Source organism: Anolis carolinensis, chromosome 4 (genome assembly GCF_035594765.1).
Source record: "Anolis carolinensis isolate JA03-04 chromosome 4, rAnoCar3.1.pri, whole genome shotgun sequence".
In the NCBI taxonomy this organism is placed as follows: domain Eukaryota; kingdom Metazoa; phylum Chordata; class Lepidosauria; order Squamata; family Dactyloidae; genus Anolis; species Anolis carolinensis.
In genome coordinates this window covers 177463843-177482791 of record NC_085844.1, presented here as the reverse complement: position 1 = coordinate 177482791, position 18949 = coordinate 177463843, and the positions used below count along the sequence as shown (strand labels likewise).

Genomic DNA, 18949 nt, shown 5'->3' with positions numbered 1-18949 from the left:
AGTTAAGAAGCAGCTACTAAATCACATTTTTATTTGTCATGATTAAGAACAATATATACACTTCAAGCGCTACAGAGCCTTTGCCCTCAAAGCACAAAATCATAAATAAGTGTGAAAAATAGTTTTTCTACTGAAGACAAAAATTAGAACAATTTGAACTCTTTTGAAAACATTTTAACATATACATTTAATATTCCAGCAGAACTGAAGTAGTCTATATATAGATGGAGGAGAGAGCTTACAATTATATGCAAACAGTGCAGTATTGTACACTTCTATTCAAAGGTAATACCCTTATAATGCTATTAGACTTTTTCTCATATACTATACAACTGCAACCTAATAAAGACAGAATAGCAATTGAATTGGAAAATATATCAAATTTGCGAAAGAACTGTGTATTCTGTTTTTTTAAAATTCAGCACCCAAAATAAATGAAAAAGTTACAATATTGAAAAAAGGTTTCTTCTAATTACAGGCTGGTAGATTTCGTGCTGGACTGGAAGGTTGGAGGTCCAGGTTCAAGATCTCCAAAGAGCCATGAAACCTCGCAAATGACCAACTTAACCTGACCGACCTCATAAATTATTATGTGCACAAAGTGAAGAAAAAAGAGAGAAGTGTATTTATTTTTAGGTGTATTTTATCCTAAATTTAATTTAAAAGAGTATTGTACAATAACATCATCTGACTAATTTAAAACAATTTGGAAAAGTATAAATAATTTAAGCAGACTAGACCAAGTTAGTAAGTTAAAGAAGATAGTTAAAAACCAGTAGAAACAATTTAAAACGATGTATGTGTACAGATGTACTGTATATGAAACCAATTAGACCTCGAAGACTTCAGTAAAAATTTATTTTGTGGTCTAGAAGTCATAGTAGATACAAGCTGAACATGAGTCAGTAGTGTTATGTGGCAGATAAAAAAGCCAATGCAATCCTAGACTGCATCAATACAATGGAAGGCTGTAATAGTACTACTGCATTCTGCTTTGGTAAGACCTCGCCTGGAATACTATGTCCAGTTCAGGGCACTAAAATTCAAGGACTATATTGACAAGCTGGAATGTTTCCAAAGTGTGACCAAAATGGTAAAAGGCATGGAAACCATGCTTTATAAGGAGTGGCTTGGGGAGATGGGTATGTTTAGCCTGGAGAATAGAAGGTTAAGAGGTGACAGGATATTCAAATATTTGAAAAGATGCCATATAGAGGATGGAGCCAGCTCCAGAAACTAGGACATGGAGCAAAGGATTCAAAGTACATGAAAAGAGATTCCACCTAAATATTAGGAAGAACTTTCTGATTATATTAGCTGTTTGATAGTGGAATATATTGATAGTGGACTATACTATCTCAGAGTGTGCTGGAGTCTCTTCTTTGGCTATTTTGAAAGAGAGGCTGGATGGCCGTCTGTCAGGAGTGCTTTGATCGGGTGTTCCTGTATGGCAGGGGGGTGGACTGGGTGGCTTTTGTGGTCTCTTCCACAAAATTTATATAAATTTTAAATTTATACTTGGCACTAAGATGGCAGCAGTGCTTATGCCAATTGGGACTCTAGTGGGAGGCCACCATAGCAGAGAAAGCTCACAGAATGATAGATGGGAAATATGTGTTTCTTATTAAATTAAGCTCATGTCAATACCACATCTGTGAAATGTTACAAAAGGAAATATTGCATTCCAGTTTGAATATAGATTTGTGGAGCAGTAGCTGTAGTTCATCCATAAACTAGCTGACAGGTCACTCAGCCTTATAATCCAATTGTGGGGACAGTCAGAATCCCAAAACTGCTGTGTGCACAAACTAATGTGCATATTCCATTTTCTCAGTTTCCAAGGCCAAACAATGTTAGTTTAAGTGTCAAAAATTTTAAGATTGGTCAGTTGTACATACATTGTAGGGTTTGGATTTTTTTAATTCTCAGAAGGCTATACTGAGCCCCATCTACACTGCCATATAAAATCCAGATTATCTGCTTTGAACTGGATTATATGGCAGTGTCGGTCCAGTCTGGGATATCTATTTAAAAATTAGTTGAACATGCATTTATTCTTGGTGATTTTAAAATGATATCCTCTTAGTACTGGGTGTAGAAAGCTTTTATTCATAGTAGCTATTTGTTATATAGAGCCAATGTGATGTAGTGATTTGAGTGTTGGATGATGACTTGGAAGAGCAGGGTTCAAATCCTTGCACTGCCATGGGAACACACTGGACAACCTTGGGCAAGTCACACTCTCTCAGCCTCAGATGAAGGCAAAGGTTAAATCCCCTTTGAACAAATCTTCCCAAGAAAACCCTATTGGAAGTCCACCTTAGGAACCTATGATTCAGAAATGACTTGAAGGCACACAGAGTTGTAGTCCAACACTCAAACTATTACACCACACTGGCTATTCTGTCTACACTGTTGCTCATTAGGCAAAAAAGTCCCAATGAAAATATACCCTTTTGAAGAATTTGAAGAAATACTACTCCATTCCACCCATTCCTTCTCTCCACTTTTTCAAGCTATTCAAAACAAAACAACACAGTCACAAAGTTAACTCTTAACAGCTTCTAGTTAGTATGTACGGGGAATGTGCTTGATCACAATCAACTGAATAGCATCAATGCTATATTTTACTATATAAGTAAAACATCAAGAACCATTCAGAAACAGGTTAGTTCACTGAAACTGTGGCATAACGTTTCACCGGAACACTAGCTGCACTTACACCATTTTCATTGTATTCAATAAGCAAAATACAACAGATTTTGGGGGACAGTGAACAAACATATCCAGCACCAGTGATACGGAAACAGATCTTTTAAAAGGTTGTGACCTAAATTCAGTTGCTAGTCCCAATTAGAGTAGAATCACTGGATCAAATGGAACTTGACAAATCAGCGCTTCTGTAATTGCCATTGATTCAGTTGGTCTGCTCCGCATGGGATGAAAGTGGATTTAGGCATAAAAGGGTTGGTGAACTGTTCCAGCCACCAAGAGCTTCCACAGAGGTTTTGAAGCATTAACAGGAGCACTTCTGCTGAAGCGGAGGTGGATTGTAGGTGAGATGCACATTCTTCCCGGCAGCCGTCTTTGCAGCTTCTGAATCCATGCCCTCCGACATCTTCTCACAGATGATGTCCACGAGGCGTTCGAAGACCTGTCTCACATTGATGTTCTCCTTGGCACTGGCTTCAAAATAATCAAATCCTGTTTTTTTTTTTTTTGTAAAAAGTACAGAAATCAATATCTGTTTATCCCAAGACTGCTTGTCAGAGCTTTCTGTTCAAAACAAAAACAGGTGGCTTCTTAATTGAATGACCTCTGAAGAACTGCTAAGGAGGTTTGAAAGAGCCTTGTATCTTATATGATATGAGCTTATACTTATAATGTCTTCTACTTAAAAAATAATGAAGAGGGCGCACAAGTTAATCATATTATTCTGAGGGTGTACTGACTTCAGTCCTGCATATACCGTATGCACAATTACCTGGAGCCCAGTGAAAAATGTTTTAAATTTACAAAGTAAAATGACAAATCCATCTACACTTTAGAATTAATGCAATTTGATACCACTTTAACTGTTGTGGCTCAATGTTATGCACTCATGGGAGTTGTAGTTTTATAGAGTCTTTAGCCTTCTCTGCCTAATAGCGCTGGTACTTCACCAAACAATACGTCTCACAATTCAATAACATTGAGCCATGGTAAAGTGGTGTCAAACTACATTAATTCTACATACTCAAAATGGTATTTAATGGAACAGTAATTGTGTATGCCTTCTTCATTAATAATATAAGAAGCTGTTTTCTAAATTACATCCTTTTGCAAATATTATAGAAATTATTTGTGAGAATTCCAACAAGCAACACTTATATAGCCCAGAATACTGGATGCCAGGAGACAAAGGTGGCTTATCCAAAACTGTAAGGCTATCGTTTAATTTTTATAAGAAATAAATAAATTTGTAAAAAAATACATAAGTGGAAAAACATGTAATTAAAATTATTGCAAAATGAATGTATATTTTAGTAATTACAGTGTACATATATTGTACACATTACTGACAGTATAGAGCTGATATTAAAAGTAAATACAGATTGTTATGATTGATTTTTTAAAATTTTGAAATAAATAGTGGATTGTCTAATGCAGGAGTCCCCAAACTAAGGCCCTCCAAGGTCATTTACCTGCTCCCCGCCCTCAGTTTTAGACTTAGGCTCGCCCAAAGTCTGAAATGACTTGAAGGCACACAACAACAACAATCCTAATTAACTTGACTATCTCATTGGCCAGAAGCAGGCCCGCACTTTCCATTGAAATCTCAATAGGTTTATGTTGGTTAATTTTTTAAAAAAAGTATTGTTCTTTCGTTGTTGTTGTTGTTGTTGTTTTTGCACTACAGATAAGACATGTGCAGTGTGCATAGGAATTAGTTCGTATTTTTTTAAAATGATAATTTGGCCCCTCAACAGTCTGAGGACCATCAACCGGCCCTCCACTTAAAAAGTTTGAAGACACCTGGTCTAATGTTTAAGGAGGCTCATTTGCCATTGGGCAAGCTGACACCCTGGGGGGTCCACCACTGTGTCCATATGGAAAATAAATTACACCTCCATGGGCAGCAGAGTCTGGCAGAGAAGAAGCCGAAACAACTGATATAATCAAATACATGAATGTCACACTTAAGACTTTCTGATCAAATTAGGGCAAGGGTATGTTATGTGAAGGAGCCCCGGTGGCGAAGTGCGTTAAAGCACTGAGCTGGAGACCAAAAGGTTCCAGGTTCAAGCCCCGGGAGTGGCGTGAGCGGCCACTGTTAGCTCCAGCTCCTGCCAACCTAGCAGTTCGAAAACATGCCAATGTCAGTAGATCAATAGGTACTAGGCTTGATCGATCCATGAAAAATTTGATTCTAAACTCATTTCAAAACTAGAGGGGGCAGTTTTTCGTTTTTGTTGCTATTTACGAATGTTGTCCCCAAAATTTTTCGAAATTAACGAAAATTCGTTATTTTCGAAATTAACGAAAATTCGTTATTTTCGAAATTAATTCGTTAATGGCGGACGCGTATGCGCGGTCGCCCAAAAACAGCCCCGGGGGGGGGGCTCTCCTGCTCTCATTTTTTCAGCTATACTGATCAAATTTGGTACAGTGGGAGAACACAATCCACCCTGCTTGTTTGCTAAATTGCAGAGCGTTTGCCCTTTCCTAAGATTTATTGCACAATTTTATAGTTTACTGTGCCCAGCCACGCGTTGCTGTGGTGTATGGGAATTCTTTGTTAGGTAGGTGGAATAACAGTGAATGATAGCTTTGTAGCCTGAAAGCCTGGCCATTTTCTTATGGGAATCCTTGTTTGGTGAGGTGGAATAGAAAGGAATAGGCTTGCTGCTTGGAAGGTTAGGTAGTTGCCTTTTAGGGGGGTAGAATTGTAATGAATAGCCTCGGTGGTTCAAAGCCTGGGTGCTTGCTATCTAGGGGAAATCTTTGGTTGGTCAGATTCAGAGTAGTATCACTGTTTCAAAGCCTGGTCGCCTTTTTCGAAGGTTAATCTTTTATTGGTCTGGTTGAATTGCACTGAATATCCTTGCAGCTCAAAAGTCTGGCTGTATTTATTATTTTGTATTATGTATATTACTAAATATAGAAAGCATGGCACATTGCCTGTTGTGGGTTTTGGCCTTTTTTTGGTGTTGTGATTGTGTTTATTGTGTGATTGTGTTGTAACTTACTGGAGGCAAGAAAAGAAAAGAAAGAAAAAGCCACAGCCGGCAAGGCCCATACCTTGAAATATTGCCCAGGGGGGCCGGCCACCGTTGGCCGGCACGCTTCCCGAAAAGGAAGAAAGAGTGGCCGCCCCCAAGGAGGCTTCCGTGCCAAATCGCACTAAGGGGTAAAGAACGACAGCCGAGAGAGAAGAGAGATGCGGTGCACCGCGGGAAACACGACCACGTTGGCCGTGAGGCAGCAAAAACAAAACAAAAGAAAGATACACCCACAGGCGGCAAGGCCCGCACCTTAAAATACTGCTCAGGGGGGCCGGCCACCGTTGCCCGGCACGCTTCCCGAAAAGGAAGAAAGAGTGGCCGCCCCCAAGGAGGCTTCTGTGCCAAATCACACTAAGGGGTTAAAGAACGACAGCCGAGAGAGAAGAGAGATGCGGTGCACCGCGGGAAACACGACCACGTAGGCCGTGAGGCAGCAAAAACAAAACAAAAGAAAGATACACCCACAGGCGGCAAGGCCCGCACGTTGAAATATTGCCAAACGGTGCCGGCCACCGTTGCCCGGCACGCTTCCCGAAAAGGAAGAAAGAGTGGCCGCCCCCAAGGAGGCTTCTGTGCCAAATCGCACTAAGGGGTAAAGAACGACAGCCGAGAGAGAAGAGAGATGCGGTGCACCGCGGGAAACACGACCACGTAGGCCATGAGGCAGCAAAAACAAAAGGAAAGAAAGATACACCCACAGGCGGCAAGGCCCGCACCTTAAAATACTGCTCAGGGGGGCCGGCCACCGTTGGCCGGCACGCTTCCCAGAGACAAGAGAGAAGTAAAATACCTGGAAATGTGGGCGCAAGCCCCTCAGACGTGTCTTCTTCACGTCTGCTAGTGAACTGTGGGCCCAAGCCCCACTGACCAGGGGGGCCGGCCACCGTTGGCCGGCCCCACGCCCACCACAGAACCCACATGGGGAAGGGCGTGTATTCTTCACGTCTGCTAGTGAACTGTGGGCCCAAGCCCCACTGACCAGGGGGGGCCGGCCACCGTTGGCCGGCCCCACGCCCACCACAGAACCCACATGGGGAAGGGCGTGTATTCTTCACGTCTGCTAGTGAAATGTGGGCCCAAGCCCCACTGACCAGGGGAGCCGGCCACCGTTGGCCGGCCCCACGCCCACCACAGAACCCACATGGGGAAGGGCGTGTATTCTTCACGTCTGCTAGTGAAATGTGGGCCCAAGCCCCACTGACCAGGGGAGCTGGCCACCGTTGGCCGGCCCCACGCCCACCACAGAACCCACATGGGGAAGGGCGTGTATTCTTCACGTCTGCTAGTGAAATGTGGGCCCAAGCCCCACTGACCAGGGGGGCCGGCCACCGTTGGCCGGCCCCACGCCCACCACAGAACCCATATGGGGAAGGGCGTGTATTCTTCACGTCTGCTAGTGAAATGTGGGCCCAAGCCCCACTGACCAGGGGAGCCGGCCACCGTTGGCCGGCCCCACGCCCACCACAGAACCCACATGGGGAAGGGCGTGTATTCTTCACGTCTGCTAGTGAAATGTGGGCCCAAGCCCCACTGACCAGGGGGGCCGGCCACCGTTGGCCGGCCCCACGCCCACCACAGAACCCACATGGGGAAGGGCGTGTATTCTTCACGTCTGCTAGTGAAATGTGGGCCCAAGCCCCACTGACCAGGGGAGCCGGCCACCGTTGGCCGGCCCCACGCCCACCACAGAACCCACATGGGGAAGGGCGTGTATTCTTCATGTCTGCTAGTGAACTGTGGGCCCAAGCCCCACTGACCAGGGGGGGCCGGCCACCGTTGGCCGGCCCCACGCCCACCACAGAACCCACATGGGGAAGGGCGTGTATTCTTCACGTCTGCTAGTGAAATGTGGGCCCAAGCCCCACTGACCAGGGGAGCCGGCCACCGTTGGCCGGCCCCACGCCCACCACAGAACCCACATGGGGAAGGGCGTGTATTCTTCACGTCTGCTAGTGAAATGTGGGCCCAAGCCCCACTGACCAGGGGGGCCGGCCACCGTTGGCCGGCCCCACGCCCACCACAGAACCCACATGGGGAAGGGCGTGTATTCTTCACGTCTGCTAGTGAACTGTGGGCCCAAGCCCCACTAACCAGGGGGGGCCGGCCACCGTTGGCCGGCCCCACGCCCACCACAGAACCCACATGGGGAAGGGCGTGTATTCTTCACGTCTGCTAGTGAAATGTGGGCCCAAGCCCCACTGACCAGGGGGGCCGGCCACCGTTGGCCGGCCCCACGCCCACCACAGAACCCACATGGGGAAGGGCGTGTATTCTTCACGTCTGCTAGTGAAATGTGGGCCCAAGCCCCACTGACTAATGTGTCAACCAGACCATAGCAACACAGTCTGTAGCCGCCACAAAGGCACACACCATGACAGGAAACCGTCAGCGGCCCTGGCCGCACCCTTCCCGGGAGGACACAAGCTAGCTGGCATTCCACAGGGAAATCGTGGACATCATGACATCAATAATGATTGTTCTAATACCACAGTAAGATCTTAATTGTTATTACCCGGCCCATCTTCCCGGAGGGACTCTGAGCAGCTTCCATGGGGCGTGGCCGTCAGCAATACAATGTGAACAATTAAACCCCAAAATTTTATATTTGTTAAAGGAAATGTTGCATCAATAACACATAAAATAAGAAAGCTGTCACAGCATTACCTGCTTAAAAAACAGAGGTGTAAAAACACGGCTCTGTGGCCGAGGGCTGAATAATTGCACATAGATGAGGTAGTTTGAGAGTTAAAAATCAATAAAGTGCGAAATACTCTTTGCCTGGAAACCAATTCTTCATCTGCCAGCGATCCACCCCACAGTCCTCGAAGGCTTTTCGGAACTGGAATGTTTTACGGCTCTGATGTCAGGTTAATGTTTCTATGGCGTTGAACTAGAGGGAAGAGTTGTGTGTGTGTCTGGTGTTATTAAAGGTAAATGACCAAAGCTGGGTTGAGAAGGAAGCCAAAGGGAACCACAGAGATGTATAACTGTCAACAGCATGGATTGGATGAGGAGGGTTTGACAGACCTTTACTTTATTCTTGCAACATCTCACTGTAGGTGTGGACTGTGGTCTGCAAGTTAGTAGAGGTTTTGCAGAGCTGTGTCCTGTCCACACTACACAAAAAAAGAAAAGAGACTTCATGCAAAAATTGGAGGACCGCATACTGGCATTGTCATCGCAATGCCGTAGTCCAGAAACCTGCAGATGTGAGAGCTTGACCGTTAGGAAGGCAGAGCGTGGGAAAAAATGGCACTTTTGAAAAAAATTCCTTTTTGAAAAACAAGACAGTGCCTGGGAGTGTTAGAAGATCCAACTGGTCCATCCTCCATGTTTTATTGCCCGTCCGATTCAAGGAGGTAGTGATATTACAGGCATAGCATCAGGATGGCATGGACTTGAAGGAAGTGACGCCGTTGATGTCCAACAGGAATTTCTTTTCTGAATCTGTCCGAGAGTTCTCCATAGATAGTTGAAGACTACAAGTCTTACTTCTGAGTGTAAGACTTTCTGCGGTGAGATTCCACCCTCTTCTATCGTCCTACCAACAAACAGAACCTGCGCCCAAGGGTCACTAGCAGCCGCAAAGGCACACGCCCTGACAGGCAAAGGGCACCGTCCTCGGGCGCGGACAGAGGGCGAGGGGAACCTTAGGCGTCTGTCCCTCGGCAACAGCGTCGACAACCGCCTCTCAAGGTGATGGGACAGTGGAAGAAGAAAATTTAGAAAAGTGGTGGACAAGGCCGAGGTGTCCCGCTTTCAGCGGTGCGGTGATTCCACCCTCTTCTATCGTCGCTGCCAACAAGGCAGCAAGAAGCACTTCCGTAGCCAGAGGACATGCGCCCAGAGGTCACTAGCAGCCGCAAAGGCACACGCCCTGACGGGCAAACGCCACCGCCCGCGTGCGCGGTAAGATTGCGGGGGGAACAAAATGCGGTCGTCCCGCGGCCACAGCGTCGAGTACACTGCCTTTAAAGGCGATGGGAAAGTGGAAGAAGAAAATTTAAAAAAGAGGTGGACAAGGCCGAGGTGTCCCGCTTTCAGCGGTGCGGTGATTACACCCTCTTCTATCGTCGCTGCCAACAAGGCAGCAAGAAGCACTTCCGTAGCCAGAGGACATGCGCCCAGAGGTCACTAGCAGCCGCAAAGGCACACGCCCTGACGGGCAAACGCCACCGCCCGCGTGCGCGGAAAGATTGCGGGGGGAACAAAATGCGGTCGTCCCGCGACCACAGCGTCGAGTACACTGCCTTTAAAGGCGAAGGGAAAGTGGAAGAAGAAAATTTGAAAAAGACGTGGACAAGGCCAAGGTGTCCTGCTTTCTGCGGTGCGGTGATTCCACCCTCTTCTATTGTCCCTGCCAACAAGCCAGCAAATTGAAGTTCCCATGCCACAGAACCTGCGCCCAGAGGTCACTAGCAACCGCAAAGGCACACGCCCTGACGGGCAAACGCCACCGTCCACGTGCGCGGCCAGAGGGCCAGAACAACCAAAGGCGGCCGTTCCGCAGCAACAGCGTCAATCACAGCCTTTCAAGGTGATGGGACCCAAGGTTTACATTTTGAGAAATTTGTCCAAATTTGATGGTGTTCCTCTGACTTTGACGATTTGACCCTCTGAGTTATACCAACAAGCCAGCAAAATTCGGTTCGCACTCGACGGAACCTGCGCCCAGAGGTCACTAGCAGCCGCAAAGGCACACACCCTGACGGGCAAACGCCACCGTCCACGTGCGCGGCCAGAGGGAAAGGGGGACCAAAGGCGGCCGTACCGCGGCCACTGCGTTGACCACAACCGCTCAAGCCGATGGGACAGTGAAAGATGAAACTTTAGAGAAGTGCTGGCCAAAGTCGAGGTGTTGTATTAATCCCCGTGGCAAAACACGTCCTCAAAGGTTCAGATGGACAGATATATCAAAAAAATATGACTCTGGCGTATTCCTTCACCTTAAATGAATATCCGAAGTATCCTCATCAAATATATCACTGCTCTTTCTGTACAGGAACTCTTAGGATCTGGAGAAGACCAAAAATTCCTGGCTCATGAGGGAAATAATGTTTGAACCAAAAAAATTAAAAAAGGGAATTGAATGAAATCCGTAATGAACCCTAAGAGGATGCATATCCTACCTAGGATTTCATGGAGTAATTTCTCACCAAAAATCCTTCTACCTCTAGAGCGTCACTATTGAGGGAGAGAAAAAACTTTGTGACTTCAGACTACAGAGATGGACCAAAAGTAACTTTATTAAGTTCAACAGGGACAAATGAAAGAAACTTCACTTTGTTAAACATAATGTAACTCCAAGCGACATTTCTTTGGACACCTAGCTTGACAGCACTGTGTGAGAAAACTGTCTGTGAGTCCTCGTGGACAACAACATAACAATGAGCCTACTATGGTTTGCGGCAGAGCAAATATCCAATGGGCTTTAGGCATGCATTAACAGGGGAATATCGTCGTCTAGATCCAAGGCAGTCCTGTTCCCACTCTACTCTGCCGTGGTCAGACCGCACCTGGAATAATATGTCCAACTTTGGGCAACGCAGATAAATGGAGATGCGTTCAAGCTTGAAAGTGTATAGAGGATTCCGACTACAATGAAAAAGGGTCTGATCAAGCAGTATGAGTAGAGGCTTTATTAGCTGGTAATCATTGTTTAGCCTGCAGAAGAGAAGGCTGAGAGGAGAAATGTTAGCAATGTACAAATATGTGAGGGGTAGTCATAGGGAGGAGGAAGCAAGCTTATTTTCTGCTGCCCAGAAGACAACAGGACGGAGCAGTGTGTTCCAACAAGTGGAATGGTGATTCCACCGGAACATCAGGAAGAACTTCCTGACTGTGAAGACTGTTCTGGAGTGGAACTGTCTCCCCCGGACTGTGTTGGGGCCTCCTTCTTTTGAAGCTTTTAAGCATAGGCTCGATGGCCATCTGTCGGGAATGCTTTGAATGAAACTTCCTGCGTGTCTGTTGGGGGAGAACTCGATGGCCCATGAGTTCTATTCCAACTCTACTTTTCTATGGTTCCATGATTCAATGATTCGGGAAACGGCGCCTTGTGATTGATGAACCCAAAAACAACAGTGGGCAACGGTGAGTGATGATAAAGACGAGAAAGGAAGGAAAAAGAGAGAGGAAAGCATTGTAGGTTAGAGGAGAGAGTTGTTTGACAGAGTCCAAAGGGGCAACCCCACCCCTGGCCACGCACCAAATTAGCCAAAGTTACTCTGAAGCAAAGCTGATTAAAGGAGAACTATTGCTCTAAGAGCCATCGGTGTCAAAATCCAAATCTGGGAAATTCAACACGGGAAGGTTGGCCTTCAGGAAAACCAGTTTCTCAACTGTTTGGGGGTCCAGCAAGCTGCGGTGGGGCGTGACTACATCTCCCGCTAGGCTGAAGACCCTTTCGCTCTGCACGCTCGTGGGAGGACAGCTGAGGAACTGGCGGGCTACGTGTGACAGGTCCGGCCACATGTGTTCGCGTGAAGCCCAATAGCCAATGGATCACAAGATATTATCTCAGGAGGCTCCTCAAAGTACCTGTTGACCGAGCATTCGGCCGAGTCTACCTTTTGAGCAGAAGCCAGCAAAGAGGATTCTTCAGAGCAGGCTAGTATGGCCACCGTCTCCGCAAAAAATACGTTTCCTGGTCGCTGCTGGAGATCCGTATCCCTACGGCAAACACCTCCCGGCTCCACGGGACTTTCTGTCTCGCCACTAGCGCTAGTGCTGGGGGTTACAGGCATTTCCGGAAGAGGGGCCGCTGTGCCCGTTTCCTCCACCCTGGCAGCAAAGACCTCCCTTACAAGGTTAACTAGTTGGGCCTTCCACACGGTAAAGTCTTTTGGGCAGACGTTGTACTTTAGCCGGGGATCACACAAGGCCGCCAGCATATGGACTTTGCTGGAAAGAAGTGGCTCAAGGCGTTTCCGTACAGCAAAGGACAACCTCCTCACCACCTCCTGGGCCGGCGGTGTCAGCGGTCCAGCCAGGGAGTCCATTGTTCGACCGGCCCCAAGCCTTTCTAGGTGCCTCCTTAGCCTCAAGACCATGGGCACTGCCTGGCTAAGAAGGGCTTTTGAGTCCGAAAGGGTGTCAGTGGCATGTTTGAATGGCTTTAGTATGTCTACTAGCTGGGAGATGGTGTCCCACTCTTGCTTATTTGGAACAAGTTTGCTAACTGGCGCAACCAAAGTGAGCGAGATGCCGTGTACCGCCTTCTGCTGCTCGACCATGCGTTCAAGCATTTTAAAGGTTGAATTCCACCGAGTTGAGACGTCCTGGAGCAGCTTGTGCTGCGGGAGGCCTTCAAGGCTCTGCCTCTCTCTCAGCTGCCGGGCTGCCTTGATGCTCCTGTGGAAGTAGCCCGCGATCTTTCTACAGCGCTCGATCAGCAGGGAGATGTTTGCGTTGCTGGCTGGCTGCTCTTCCGGGCTCTTTAAACCTTCCTTGACGGTATTGTGAAGCATGTGGGCCATGCAGGACACATTCTGAAACCCGGCACTTTCAACCGCTTTGATCATATTTTTCCCAGCGTCAGTCACCATAAAGCCCCTCCTCATTTCTTCCGGCCTATACTGCATCCACTCCCCCATAATGTTTTCCAGAGAGCTGCAGATGGTCTCTGCCTTGTGATCTCGATCAACAACCTCCAACGCGAGGAGTGCCCAACGATGGGATGTATCCATACTGCCTTCCTTCTCCCACCAATGTGCTGTGAGAGAGAGGTAGGAATGGCCTCCTCCCAAGCTTGACCAAATGTCAGAGGTAAAATGGATGTGTCCTCCCATGGCGCTACGCAACATCTGTGAAATGCGTTCCTTACAGCCCTCGTACAAGCCGGGAATTACTTTTCTGGAAAAGGTGTGACGGGAGGGGATTTTGTATCGGGGGCACAGCCGTTTCATAAGGCGTACGAAGCCTTCTTGTTCAACCAGGCGGAAGGGATGGTGATCAAGGGCAATCATCTCTCCCACAGTTTGGGTTATCTGCTGGGGTGTGAGTAATGTTTCCCCCGTTTTCTTTCTGGGTAATGGAATGGCCCAATCCTCCAAGGTGGACTGTGTCTGCCTTCCACCATCTTCACCAGGAGAACTTTGTGTGCTAATGCTGCCACTGGAAGGGCTTGCAGTTCCCCCTCGTACCGATATGGAGGGATGGTGTCGCTTCAAGTGAGAACTCAACCCCGAGGTCGAAAGATGTCTCAGGTCTCTGCCTCTGCTGATATTTGCCCCACAGTGCCTACAAACAGCCAAGGTAGCACTCTGAGAGTGCACATGGAAATGGTCCCAAATATAAGACCTAGGCCTCCCCACAGCCACTGTGGGGACGCCCACTGAGATAGGAGTCGTGGGCACCCTTTCGTCAGCTTGAGAAAGTTTTTGTTTGGATGGTACAACCTCCTCTACCTCCTCCTCACTGTCAGTAGCGGGTGGAGGGGTGGGGTTATCTATATCCTCACTATCCACCACCTGTAGTTCCAGGACGGCTAAACCTGTATGTTCCATTGATCTTCCTGTGGTCTCAGCTCTATAAGACAACTGGCTCGGTGTGGAGGGCTGTGTACTTTCTGCATGCGAACAGCCGGCTTCTTCATCAAGTCCACCCACTCCCATAGTTCGGCGTTCCAGACGGATGGGACCCACCCTTACTTTTTTGGCCCCCCACAGTGTCCTGGCTGTGCCTTTACCACTATCAGGACTTGCTCCCCCAGACCCGCGTACAGCTGAACGTTTCATGACAGCAGGAGTGTTTTCAGGAGACAGATGGGGGGATGGAAAGGTGTCGTGGAAGTGGTGAAAAATATTTCTTGTTTCTTGATTGGCAACGTGTTATGTTATTAAGGGTATCTTAACTGCCGTAAAACCGTCTATGTATTTTTTAGCTAATTTTATTTTTTTACAAGGGGATACCTGTACTTTCCAGTTCTGCCAAGGACTAATGGGAGCTGCAGTTGTTTTTGGCAAAGTTGGCTTTTGAAACACAGGAAGCGACCCTTTCACGGAGAGACTGCCCTATTTGAGCAATGAAAGTGCAAAAGTGGGTCCCTTTTTCCCCAAAAAGGATTTTTTTGAGTTCTGCCAAGGACTAATGGGAGCTGCAGTTGTTTTTGGCAAAGTTGGCTTTTGAAACACAGGAAGCGACCCTTTCACGGAGAGACTGCCCTATTTGAGCAATGAAAGTGCAAAAGTGGGTCCCTTTTTTCCCAAAAAGGATTTTTTTGAGTTCTGCCAAGGACTAATGGGAGCTGCAGTTGTTTTTGGCAAAGTTGGCTTTTGAAACACAGGAAGCGACCCTTTCACGGAGAGACTGCCCTATTTGAGCAATGAAAGGGCAAAAGTGGGTCCCTTTTTCCCCAAAAAGGAGTTTTTTGAGTTCTGCCAAGGACTAATGGGAGCTGCAGTTGTTTTTGGCAAAGTTGGCTTTTGAAACACAGGAAGCGACCCTTTCACGGAGAGACTGCCCTATTTGAGCAATGAAAGGGCAAAAGTGGGTCCCTTTTTTCCCAAAAAGGATTTTTTTGAGTTCTGCCAAGGACTAATGGGAGCTGCAGTTGTTTTTGGCACAGTTGGCTTTTGAAACACAGGAAGCGACCCTTTCACGGAGAGACTGCCCTATTTGAGCAATGAAAGGGCAAAAGTGGGTCCCTTTTTTCCCAAAAAGGATTTTTTTGAGTTCTGCCAAGGACTAATGGGAGCTGCAGTTGTTTTTGGCAAAGTTGGCTTTTGAAACACAGGAAGCGACCCTTTCACGGAGAGACTGCCCTATTTGAGCAATGAAAGGGCAAAAGTGGGTCCCTTTTTCCCCAAAAAGGATTTTTTTGAGTTCTGCCAAGGACTAATGGGAGCTGCAGTTGTTTTTGGCAAAGTTGGCTTTTGAAACACAGGAAGCGACCCTTTCACGGAGAGACTGCCCTATTTGAGCAATGAAAGGGCAAAAGTGGGTCCCTTTTTCCCCAAAAAGGATTTTTTTGAGTTCTGCCAAGGACTAATGGGAGCTGCAGTTGTTTTTGGCACAGTTGGCTTTTGAAACACAGGAAGCGACCCTTTCACGGAGAGACTGCCCTATTTGAGCAATGAAAGGGCAAAAGTGGGTCCCTTTTTTCCCAAAAAGGATTTTTTTGAGTTCTGCCAAGGACTAATGGGAGCTGCAGTTGTTTTTGGCAAAGTTGGCTTTTGAAACACAGGAAGCGACCCTTTCACGGAGAGACTGCCCTATTTGAGCAATGAAAGGGCAAAAGTGGGTCCCTTTTTCCCAAAAAGGAGTTTTTTAGTTCTGCCAAGGACTAATGGGAGCTGCAGTTGTTTTTGGCAAAGTTGGCTTTTGAAACACAGAAAGCGACCCTTTCACGGAGAGACCCTGGCACGGAGAAAAACAGCCCTGCATGAGGCAAGGGCCAAATCACCAGGCTCCCTTGTTTCCAAAAACCCTTTAGAAGAAAAAAAGGCGCAGCAGAATAATTGCTGGCCGTGTGGGAAAATTGCAAACGCCAATCTCGTGGAGAAAAAAACACCCACAGGCCCTTTGCAAAAAATTATAAAAGCAACACCCAACACCCAACAGTTTACCCACACCTCCCAAACTCACCCACCCAAAATTTTCTCCCGGTCTTCAGCCTAGCTCAGCTCTAGAAAACAGCCAAGGAGGCTGTGACGCAGCAAAGTTTACTGCCTGCCTGCCTGCTACCCAAACTCCCTTCCACCCTCTTCAGAATCCCCGGTGCGAATGAGCCACGAGGCTGAGTGCAGGCTCTTTTCAGGACGTCCTACCAGCCCCTCCCCCTGGTTTAACGTGCTCTCTGATTGGCCACAAGGTGCCAACAACACGCTAGGTTGCCCCAGTGCCATTAAACAAGTTTGGGTGATTTGCAAAAGCATTTTTTAAAAACGAAAAAAAGGCGCCATAACGGAAAACGGCCAATCGCGGTTCGAAACCGCGATATCCAGGCGTGTGGACAACCAAGGTTCAATATTGCTTCAAAACTAACGAAAATAACGAATTAATAACGGGTAACGGGGAAAACGAATTATTTGAGCAAGCCTAATAGGTACCGCTCCGGCGGGAAGGTAACGGCGCTCCATGTAGTCATGCTGGCCACATGACCTTGGAGGTGTCTACGGACAACGCCAGCTCTTCAGCTTAGAAATGGAGATGAGCACCAACCCCCAGAGTCAGACATGACTGGACTTAACGTCAGGGGAAAACCTTTACCTAAACCTTTACCTATGTTATGTGAACCTCCAGATCTTGTGGAAGTGTAACTTTCATCTGTCCTAACTTCCACAGCCAATGGAGAGAAGAAATTGACACTGTGGTCTACAGGACAGGTAGTTCCCAAGCTACAAACATCCTACTTACAAATGATTCATAGTTAAAAATGGAGGTGAGACAACCAGAAGTGAGAGACATCTACCCCCCCCCCCCTCCCAATAAGAGAAATTCACTCCTGAAAGAGTTCTGGGGAAAAGGGGTCTCCACTGAAGCTTTCTCGCCAATCCTTGTTTCCAGAACAAGCCAAATTAACTCATATTAAAGTAGCTCCACTGGCTGCCGATAAGTTTCCGGTCCCAATTCAAAGTGCAGGTTATGACCTATAAAGCCTTAAACGGTTTGAGTCCTGCTTATCTTTGGAACCGCATCTCTCCCTATGAACTGGCACAGGCTCTAGGATCTGACAGGGAGGCTCTCCTCTTGCTCCCAGCACTGTCACAAGTACAAGTGGGGACGAGGGAGAGCGCCTTCTTGGTGTTGGCCTCCCAACTTTGGAACTCCCTCCCAAGGGATATTAGGCAAGCCTCACATTGTCCTCCTTTCACAGGGATTTGAAAACCTGGTTGTTTCAGCTTGTATTTTGGAACACCGAGTCCCTAGTTATAAACGCCCAGTGTCTAGGTTCCCTAATATTATTTGTCTTTCTGCACTTCATCCAATACCCGGCCCTGTGATACGCTATTTGCACTATCCCATGCCCAGCCCTTTTGCCTGGTCACGCCCATTGTACTACTGGTAATTAGTTTGTTGAGTATTGTTTCGATTGAGCTTTATTCTGCTGTTTTATATTCTGATGTTTTATTTAATTGTGTTTTATCTGAATATTTTATTATGTTCTTATTTTAATTCTGTTTTTGCTTTGATGGTTTGCCTATATTTTTATTAGTGTTTTGTAGACATTTTGCCCCATATGTAAGCCGCCCCAAGTTCCTTTGGAGAGATGGTGCAGGGGTATAAGAATGTAGTAGTAGTAGTAGTAGTAGTAGTTGTTGTTGTTGTTTGAAACTTGGAGACTGCCTGTAGTTATACGTCTCCCTCTTCATTAATGTTTAATGTTTCTGTTCTTGAAAACTATAGTCAGATTTCATCTATGAGGCCTATAACTGTAACATCTTCACCATTTTTCTTCTGTATGATTTTTCACATCTTTACCTGAGAAAGTGACCAGTGAAACTTCAAAAGCTTGGATAATGTATTTTAAACCTTGGTGCTGGCCCCAAAAAGGCATAGCTACTTGTGGATTTTAATTATTTATGAAAGTGAGTGGCAACTGGAGGTGACTTCTGTAACAACTAAGATTCAAAAGCCTACAAAGAACTTCAAAAAATTAAGTTTGAGATTTAAAAGGCTACAAAGGACTTCTAAAATTCTGCTATCTTATAATACCTGGATCTGTTACTGGCAGAAATATTGACATTAAGAGAAGAATGAAAACATCTTAATAGTTAATTTGCTACAAACGAGAACATTCTAGCTCATCAACACCACTAGAAACATTCATAAAAGGAATTAGATAGAGTTAGGAATCAATTTGCTGGCTTTCAAAAATATTATGTGCCCTTTAATTATGAAGATAACATTGGGAGTTGAGAACTGGATTTAACATCAGAAGTGTTTTAATAAAACTGAGGATTAAAGAAAATCCCACAAACAGACTGAATACTCTATTGCCAAATGGCAAATATTTGCATTACTGAGTTATTATTTTTAAACTTGTCATTCATTATATATTCAATTGTGTCCTCAAAAATCTGAAAAGATTAAAAAATATATGTGATGCAGAGAACCAGGGCAGAACAGCAGATGTGGCAATTGGCAATGCTGAACATTACAAACATTGGGGAAAGGGAAAAAAGAGCAATGGCGGAATTGAAATTATTATGTAAGATTCCTAACAGCTTTGCTTCAGACCA

General features: G+C 46.3%; 1 protein-coding gene across 3 annotated transcripts in view; it reads right to left on the bottom strand.

Moving 5' to 3' along the window:
• Positions 1–14: 14 nt before the first annotated feature.
• The window catches only part of rab3b (RAB3B, member RAS oncogene family), a 119315-nt gene continuing 100380 nt past the window's right edge, over positions 15–18949 (bottom strand). For 2 of the 3 annotated variants that reach the window (XM_008109576.3, XM_062978309.1), the window contains exon 5: positions 15–3186. In XM_008109576.3, coding sequence (XP_008107783.2) covers positions 3017–3186 — 170 coding nt within the window. In that variant the 3' untranslated portion in view covers positions 15–3016. Of the gene's footprint in view, positions 3205–18949 lie in introns of all 3 variants that reach the window. The other variant, XM_003220304.4, reaches the window with a different exon arrangement.